We start from the raw sequence: 10,000 nt of genomic DNA, 5'->3' as shown, positions 1-10,000 counted from the left end.
AGACAGTCGCCATTAAGTATTCCTCTTCATCTGCTCCTGTAAAACACGACGTTCGTTTGTTTAACCTGAACAACGTTCCTAGCTTTCTCCTGCCTGGTGTTATTGCCGGGGGCTGTGGTGTATTTGAGAGAGAGAGAGAGAGAGAGAGAGAGAGAGAGAGAGAGAGAGAGAGAGAGAGAGAGACGGCAGCCACAAGCCTTGTCCAAGGTTGCCAGGGTTGCTTTTATCTCACGCAAATGTCTTGTTGACTTGATTACTCTCGCACCTCTCCCAGTGTGTAGGGAGAAGCCCCGCAGACCCACCCTGGGGAGTTATACGAATGCCGTAGCCACACTGACATTACGAGGGAGGAGGGGAGCGTCGTGAGTGCCGGAGACCCACACTCCCCCAGGATGGGTCATGGGTACCGAAGTCCCCACACCACTGGGAATACAAGGTCATGAGTGCCGTGGTCCCCACACCACTGAGAATACAAGGTCATGAGTGCCGCAGTCCCCACACTACTGAGAATACAGGGTCATGAGTACCGCAGTCCCCACACTACTGAGAATACAAGGTCATGAGTGCCGCAGTCCCCACACCACTGAGAATACAAGGTCATGAGTGCCGCAGTCCCCACACCACTGAGAATACAAGGTCATGAGTGCCGCAGTCCCCACACCACTGGGAATACGGAGTCACGCGTGCCTCAGTCCCCACACTACCGTCACCCGTGTGTGAGGAAGAACCCAACCCTTACCCACGACAGAGAACACACCATCTCTGTGTGTGTGTTCTTCACTGTCACATCACCCGGGTGAAAGTGAAGGAAGTACCAAATGTGTATAGCAAATATAAATAATGGATTAAGCCAGGAACATGTAATATTTTACCCTGAACAGATACCTTGAGTATATAACTACTTATAACCAGGAATCTTTCTTATATAACAGCGAATATATGTGTTAATTAAATATTTATATGTCATGATATACGGAAGAACACTGTAGAAATTACTCTTAAAACTACAAAGAATAGAGGAATTCAGACAGCAACAGACCACTGGGTCCTTTCGAGGCTCTTTGTGATAGTGGAGGATATCAGGAACTCACGGATTAGCCTGGTAAACATTTGGAAGAGTCTAAATAAATCACGAGTGAATAACCTGCAAATTATCAATATGACTAAAGAGGCGCAAATAATGTAAGTCCTGGACTTGAGGAGAAATATCTATCAACTCTATTCTTAAACGTATCTATCATCCTGCTTTCCACCTCTCTTAATTGGCAAATCGTTCCACAAGTTAATCCTATTGAAAAAAAGGTATTTCGTCTCATTCGAAAAGAAACGCTTGCCCCAACCATTACGAACGAAATCAGACGAGTCAAGTCTGAGGGTACAACGCCAACCTTTTTTTTTTCCTTACACAACGAAGCTGCGAAATTTTCGGTCTCTTGACTTCATCTCTCTTCCCTCTAATCTCGCCCCCATGTTTGAGAGTCGTCCTTACAATATCCTGAGCATCTAAAGTTAATCCCCTTTTGCAGTCATTCCTACATCTCAACCTTCATATATCATCTCCACTACTTCTTATACTTTTCGACCGAAAGACCTTCGACAAGGGGATGAGTTTGTTCCTGCTATATCCAATGTATAGATAAAATGAGACACCCCCCCAAAAAAAAAAAAAAAGTCTCGTATTATTCTTATAAGTGTGACTACATCTCTGGGAGCTTAGGTTCACAGTGTTAATAAATCTTTAAACAAATGTGACCTCAATAAACATTCTGTGACACGAGAGAGTCGTGCAAAATTAAAATTATCATTTTGAATGTGGGTTGAGGATGTTTACATGTATGTGTGTGTGTGTGTGTGTGTGTGTGTGTGTGTGTGTGTGTGAGTGTCATGGAGACTGTATATGCTTAGTCCACCTCTGATAGACAGATAGATAAACCGACAGAGAGAATAGATAGATAAATAGGTATATAGATGACAAGACAGACGGACAGGTAGACACTTAAATAAACAGACTTACAAACACGTAGACAAACAAACAGACGGAAAATTAGACAGACTATATAAATATAGACAGACGCAATCCCTCGAAGAGCACCTTGATGCAACCCCCCTCCCCCCTCCCCCAACTGCATTGTCAGGGCGTCACGCATCATCTGCTGCACCCATCACCTTCTCTCACACTCACACGCACGCACGCCCGCCGTGACGGGTTCCGTTGGACGCGACAGAGGCGTCGTCGGCTGCAGCGGCTGCCGACGACGGAGACGCCCTTGGGACGGAACGGTGTGGTCATAAAAACGAGATATAAACACGTATGGTGGTGACCTCAGGCGCACAAGCCGGGTCAGGGCTGCAGGACAGTCGAGGGAAAGTTGTCGGCTGGGAAAATGTGCGCGTCTGACGTCGTGGTGGTGGTGTTGTCGGCACTGCTGGCTGCACCAGGGGAGGTCACCACTGGCGGTGGTGGGGGTGTTGTATGCTCATTCCTGAGGTTGTAAGTCTTGGAGGCTGTGTGTGTATGTGTGTGTTGCTGTGGGTGTTGTAAGGGGGATGGTGTGTTGCTGTGGGTGTTGTATGGGGGATGGTGTGTTGCTGTGGGTGTTGTAAGGGGGATGGTGTGTTGCTGTGGGTGTTGTAAGAGGGGATGGTGTGTTGCTGTGGGTGTTGTAAGAGGGATGGTGTATCGTTGTGGGTGTTGTAAGAGGGATGGTGTGTTGCTGTGGGTGTTGTAAGGGGGATGGTGAGTTGCTGTGGGTGTTGTAAGGGGGATGGTGTGTTGTTGTGGGTGTTGAAAGGGGGATGGTGTGTTGTTGTGGGTGTTGTAAGGGGGATGGTGAGTTGCTGTGGGTGTTGTAAGGGGGATGGTGTGTTGTTGTGGGTGTTGTAAGGGGGATGGTGTGTTGTTGTGGGTGTTGTAAGGGGGATGGTGAGTTGCTGTGGGTGTTTTAAGGAATGATGGTTTATACTCGTCGGCCAAGGTCATGCAAGTCAAATTGGTCGTCGTATGCGTGAGTGAGGAGGTCGTGTGCGGCAGTGACAGGATGGTATACGTAAATGCCAGTGTCGTATACGTCCGAATGCAGGTCGTTTACGATTCTCTAGATATCCATACGTTACTACAGGTTCCCCACAGCGTCACAGGGCAGGACACACACGCAACATCAGGTCATAAACAGTACCACAGCACAACACCAAGCCATAAACAGTACCAGCACAAACTCGTATGTAATACCACAGCTGCAAGATACACACACACACACACACACACACACACACAACACCAGGTCATACACTTTGCCGCAGCACTAGGTCATACACAGCCCCACAGCATAAGGACATCACATCAACGCATGCGTCTGGAGAAGTCATCAGCCAGTGTTGCCATCTTATAGGGTCACGATGAGCGACCCTTCCCTCAGGATGGCTGCCTACCTCCGCTGCTGTTTCAATTAGCGTGTCTTTTTCTCTTTCTTCTTTCACCAGACGATCGGGACCTGTCAGACTACTTCTTACCCCTTTAACGATCCTCACACAATAAACTTAATGCATACGATACCCATAAAGCATGCTGAGGAGTATGTATTCGTATAGACCGTTTTTTTGATAAACATCTTGGCGTCCGTTGCAGCTAAACAGACATATAAACAGACCCGGGTAAGTGTGGTAGCCATATGGGCTTCTTTCTTTTTTTCTCTTTTTTTTTTTACAAACTGAGACACGAGGATGCGATGCTCTTTTGGTGACGTAAATCATAGCATCACAGTTCTCTGGGTGACGTAGATCATACCATCACAGCAGCTGATGTCAGTCTTTCTATATTTAAAACAACTCTCTCTCTCTCTCTCTCTCTCTCTCTCTCTCTCTCTCTCTCTCTCTTGTAGCTTTAGGATGAAGTCAGATGTATTTGGATGCAGCCAGGGAATTATTAATCATCTTCCAGTTTCCTTCTTAATCGCGTCCTTGAAGTACCCAAGGGTTTGGAAAGGAGACGGTTCATCAGATGTCATTTTTTAATGTGTGTGGGTGGGAGATGGCGGCAACCTGTGATAGACCGCGCAGGATGCACTCCACGCAGGAGCAGGTGTACGGTGGACTCCTTTGGAGCGAGAAGGTCATGACGCGACTGTATTCCCTACCGTCCATCGGCGGAGTCCGGATATACCCGTTTCTTTGTCTTGTATGAGGGTTTATCAAAAATAGAGTTCCTGAAATTAAATATTCCAATGTGTTTTTGGGGAAAGCATTCTTTAAGAATCAAAGCCTTTGTTTTTTTAGGGATTTGACACCTTAAGCACGATAACTTAACCCCTTGAGTAAGACGATTATATCTCCTGAGTCCGATAACAAAACCCCCTGAGTACGACGATTTAATCTCTTAAGTACCACGACTTAGCCCGTTCAGTGCGACAACTTTAAGCTTGAGTACGACAACTTTACGTCTGGGTATGATAACTTTACCCCTCAGTATTACAACTTCATCTTCGAGTACGATAAGTAAAATCATCGTACATCAAATAATTGATTAGTGACAAGGATTTCTTTTGGCCTTCCAGGAAATATTCCCGATGGATTTTTTCTTCCATTATGGAAAACTGCGACGAAATACAAATTTTCGCATTACTTTCGAATACAGTCAAGTGTTAGTTATAACTGCGCAGGTGTCGCTCCTTTGCTGATGGTGTTCCGTGTAGTGTTACTGTGTTGTTCTGTCACAGTTATATGTAGATGCCTTCCTCTAGATGAGTCTCCCAGCTGGAGAAGCTCAGGTTAGTGTGACACCAGGGGTAACGCTTGGTAAACATCTTCCACACACACACACACACACACACACACACACACAAACACACACACACACACACGGGAGCGCGCGCGCGCCAATCCTTCCCCTCTCTCTTTCTCTGGGTCGTCCAAACACTTACATGACACTGTAGCTTCTCTCCACCCACACTTTTCTCACCTTCCTCTACATCTTTGGTAGTTCCCTTACCCTCGCCCCAACAAACAGACAGTGATCTTTTTTTGTCTTTTTCATATTTCATAACCAAGGATGGTACCGTCGTGTGTGTGTGTGTGTGTGTGTGTGTGTGTGTGTGTGTGTGTGTGTGTGTGTGTGTGTGTGTGTGTGGCAGGCGGGCGACCCGCATATCTAATTCTGTTTTGGCCTAATACATCCGGGTCTTACCACACCCAGGCCACGCGTGACCTCCGACCTGGGCTAACCCTATCACATGCTTTCCTTTCCTGACATGTGTCCCTCCCTCCCATGTACTCCTCCCACTTACACTGAGTCCTTATCTCTCTCCTTCCACTGGGTATATGATCCGTTCTTTTTTTTTTTCGATCCTTTCACTGGCTGGTGACCAGCCACTGCCAATTCACCCACTGATATGGGTCACCACGAACACAGTCTATTACCACTAACACAGGTTAGCACTACCACTTTCTCCTACCACTTAACACAGGTCATCATCACCACTGCAATTAGGTCACATCCACCAGCACTGTCTCTAACCAATAACACAGGTCACCACCACCACTGTCTCTAACCACGGAAACAGGTCACCATCACCACTGTCTCTAACCACGGACACAGGTCACCACCATCATTGTCTCTAACCAATGACACAGGTCACCACCACCACTATCTCTTACCACTGACTCAGGTCACCACCAATATCGCTACCATCAATAGGAAAACAGGTTACCAGGTGTTGCTGTCGGAACCTACTATTCGTCATGACCCAAACTGCTGTGACCCACTCTAACGAAGTGTCTGAAGGAAAATTCGACTTGAATACGAAACCAATGATCAACAAACCTTAGATAACTGACACACACACTGTTGACCTACTGTGATGAACATCTGTAATCCATGTACAAAAGTAGATCGCCACCATTGCAGACTATACAAGTGTTCTTGTGTCTTCATTCCAGATGGATGACGTCCTGAGTGAGAACTGAGGACGAGCCATTATCAAGACCGTCGACTTGAGAAAAATACTCGAAGTGGAGGAGTGTAGAGCTTAGGTGAAGACTAGGACTTCCCTCCTGACGTAGAGCATCCGTATAAACCCTCCTGGCGGAGAACTGACACTCCTGCCGGTGAGGATGGAGGCCAAGGGGCGGCGAGAAGAGGGGGAGGAGGAACACTCCCTCAGGCGGCAGGGGGAGAGGTCTCGCTACTACCCTGACGCCCAGAGAACCAACCCCTGCCATCTACTCCTCCTCCTCCAGCTACCGTCGGTGATGTTACTGCTGCTGACGACGACGTCACATCTAGCTGCAGCGCAAGGTGAGGACCTCCTCGTGTTCCCTATACTCCCATCTCCTCCTGTTGGAGGACGCGACAACGTCTCAAAAATAGTTTAATAGTTTAGACTAACTTTACCGTCTGTTTCTTCTTTAACTTCTTGTGTTTTTCATTAAAACTAACGTTTTTCTAACTTTTTTTTTTATGTTAGCTAAGACGGCACGGGCAACTGAGACCCTAAACAAGGCAATCTCATTAACCTTATATTGTATATACCTACCCGAGCCAGATCCCCATTTTATCGACCAACTCCTAGGGGTGGATGATCATCTGGGTTGACTGTGGACCGACTAACACAACGAGGATCCAAACGGCGTGAATATACGACAAGTAAAGCTGAGATATGATAAATCAAATGATAAGTTTTACATTATGCATATTTCCACGATGTTCATAAAGACTAGAATATATTCGAACACCAGTGATAGCGCAAGTATCTGGGAATAAATCGGCGTAGAGTGAGTGCTTTGGAAATAAGCTGGTTAGGAGTAAGGAAGTACTCGGGAATATATCGGCCAACAATGGACAGGCCGCCAAAGGCGGTCCCTTGTGAACCACACGTGTCCTCTGCTCCAAGAGGTATTACCTCCTAAATATGGTTATTACAGGTAATAATGAATAGAGAAAAGACATTTTTTTTCCCCGACAGCGACCCCGAGGAAGCCACCAGGCTAGGCCTAACGCCAACTGGTGGTAGGAAGAAGAAACTCGAAAGTAAACAGAGGAGGAAGGCAAACGCCAACTGGTGGCGGGAAGAAGAAGCATGGTGGGAAGAGGAAACAAAGAAAAAACAGACACACAATAGCCAACAGATGGTGGGGAAAAGTAAAATTGAAAGTAAATAGTTGCAGCCTAACGCCAACTGGTGGTAGGTAGGGAAAACATGATGATAAACACACTGCGACCTTGGAACTAAACTACTGAGGATTTCTACCCTGTGGCATTAGGTGAAATTAGGAAGCGGAATTAAACATTCATGAGTTAAAGAAAAAAAAATCCTTGTACATTCTATTTCTCTACAAATGTTAAACGAAGTCTTAATGTACGTAAATTTCAATGAATAAGATACTGTCGGCAAGAAATTACTCTTGATAGCCTAAACGACCAGTGGATGAAGGTTTAAGTTCAATTAAGAATAATTACGACTATAAAATCAGATTCCAATATGGACAGAGAACATTATACTAATTCCACCTAACACTCGCAGTATGACCATCAGTGCCATAAAACTGATGGCATTATAAAGCTATCTTGTTTAAGCATAGTCTAATTTATCGAAACGCACATTAGTGTGGAAATGCTATTCTAGTTACATATGAATAAGGCTTCTGTGAACATTTTTAACACCGGGAATTAACATAAGTTGCTGGATGGTGGTGGGCTGGTGATTTGGGCTTCAAGCCTCTCAACTGCAAGGTTAATCAAGATTATCAAGTTATATTACCACCATTAGAAAAAAAAAATATTTGGACACCTTCCTCAAGTATTTAAGATAATCGTACGACCATACACACTCGCGCTGTGATTGTACGGTCCTTGCCATACCCACACTCGCTGATTGTATGGTTCTTGTGTAGGAGGATAGAGCAATGGTCAGGAGGCCAGCCTGGGCTGGGAGGGTAGAAAATAGCCATGGCCCTCGTCCTGATAACACTTAACAGATGGCTCTCATGTCATCACACCAGCAACGGGTGGTTATCTCCACGTTAAAACTCGCTAAACATCGTAATTTCTCCCTCCAATCCACCAACTCGGGCTGTCACATCTCTCAAGCTTTTTCTCCACTGAACGTGGTAATGACTTCGAATATAGGAGGAGTAATGACTGGTTCTCTCAGAGGCCCACGTCACGGTTATTATGTTGGGCCAGGTTATCTTCGCCTTGTCCAATCTGTACATTATTTATATACTCGAAGATGTACCCAGACCAAATCTTTCCTCTTGCAGTCAACATTTTCTTTTCGCCTTTGGGAAGAAGACATCACACCTCAAAAACCCATAAGAAACTATTATACTAAAAAAGAAATCAGAACAAACACACAGTAAGAAAAGAAACTGTTGAGAAAATATTTAGGATATGTATCCAAAGACTCGAACATTTAAAACAGACGAGTTGTATAGGAAAGTTTGTCGCATTGTGTTTGCTCGACCGAAGCGATGAAGGTCCAGTCAATGTGTAAGTGTGCCTGTCTGGGTAGCACTTCTGCTCTGGGTCTTGGGGGTCAATTCTGGTTTAGGGAGGATGGGTCGGTGACGTGGCTTTATTGGCAACAAATATAGAGGAAGAGGATGAAAAGACTTGCGTCTCCTCTCGCAGCCCAACACGCCAACGCCAAAAATAGAAAATACAAGTGTCCCGCTTTACGTCTATCTGTACACGCGAAGTTTGCTCATATGCGGCGCACAACACACACTCCTGCACTGGTAAACTGACATACACACCGTCATGCATGTGATGTAAACACAAGACATGCGAGACTAAACAAACACCTAAGCTTGAAATCGTACACACATAAACACATAAACACAGAGTGAGAGAGAGAGTGTCCGACTACTCTCCCCTTCTATGAAATCCCTCACAAAAAATGAGATAGGAGATAGAACAAAACGCGTCTAACATCACCTAAGAGAGTGGCGGATCTTCCCCCTGTATTTTCTCATTCCTCCTCCTGCACTAAGATAGGCACGGACACACGTACGGGCTCATGTCGAAGCCACCAGGAGGCTAAACAGCGAAATCTTCCGAGAGAGTAAGAAGATGAGATGGAAATCCTTAAGTGGTTGCAGTCCCGAGTCTTGCAGGTGGAAAGGATAAACAGAGGGAGGATACATTCAAAACAATACATAGGAAAGACGGATAGCAGAAGACCTGGTGGTTTAATGATGAGGTTATCTGCTGGAGGACAGTAATAGTACCTCGCATTCCTAATCTATATAGTTAGGACCGCATAGCAAAGCAGATGGCTTCTGGGAACAGAATGGCATGGCAAAGAAGACCGGGAGAAGGCGCCCATCTAAGCACCGATCTCCCTTACAACTTTGGTCTGTAAAGCACCGAAAAAGATAACGGGGAAACAATTCAATCACTTCTTCCAAAGATAAGCTACTTGTGAGAGATACAACCCTACCCACCACTGCAAATGGAGACAGGGCAGTTAGGCAGAGGCTCCTAAGCACTCAACACCGTAGATGGAGAAAGGGGAGTGCAGCAGATTGCTCCTAAGCACCCACCACAGTAGATGGAGACACGACAGGGCAGCAGATGGCTCCTAAGCACCCACCACTGTAGATGGAGACACGACAGGGCAGCAGATGGCTCCTAACCACCCACCACTATAGAAAGAGGTATGATGGTGCAGCAGAAGGCTCCTCACCACCACCCACCGATACAGATGGAGACAGGAAGTAAAGCAAACGGCTCTTAACCATCCATCGCTCCCTCCGCCACAATAGCCGACGAGAAAACTATATCATTGAGAGAACAACCATCTAGTATAGAAAACATACTGTCATGAATATATTATATACAGAAGGATGAACTAAAACGTCATTCTGAACTGATTCCAGTCGCCAGACGCTCCAAGGAGAAAGTCTGCAACTCGCTTATCTCTTTAGGAAAAAAAGTTGAAATACGTGCATATTATATTATCGTTCCCGGACAGGCTTATTCACTGATAATATCACTTAAGTATAT

At 45.7% G+C, this 10,000-nt stretch overlaps 1 protein-coding gene and 1 long non-coding RNA gene across 4 annotated transcripts in view; one reads left to right on the top strand and one right to left on the bottom strand.

The window, feature by feature from the left end:
- LOC139761633 (uncharacterized) overlaps positions 1–10,000 on the bottom strand; it is a 241,978-nt gene that overhangs the window by 57,049 nt on the left and 174,929 nt on the right. The gene's annotated exons all lie outside the window — the stretch shown is intronic.
- The window catches only part of LOC139761629 (uncharacterized), a 124,409-nt gene that overhangs the window by 34,562 nt on the left and 79,847 nt on the right, over positions 1–10,000 (top strand). For both annotated transcript variants that reach the window (XM_071685911.1, XM_071685910.1), the window contains exon 2: positions 5,932–6,289. In XM_071685911.1, coding sequence (XP_071542012.1) covers positions 6,106–6,289 — 184 coding nt within the window. In that variant the 5' untranslated portion in view covers positions 5,932–6,105. The remainder of the gene's footprint in view (positions 1–5,931; positions 6,290–10,000) is intronic.

This window comes from Panulirus ornatus, chromosome 41, assembly GCF_036320965.1.
Source record: "Panulirus ornatus isolate Po-2019 chromosome 41, ASM3632096v1, whole genome shotgun sequence".
NCBI classification, from domain to species: domain Eukaryota; kingdom Metazoa; phylum Arthropoda; class Malacostraca; order Decapoda; family Palinuridae; genus Panulirus; species Panulirus ornatus.
Note: the sequence above shows the minus strand (reverse complement) of the source record. Positions and strands in the feature narration are given on the sequence as shown.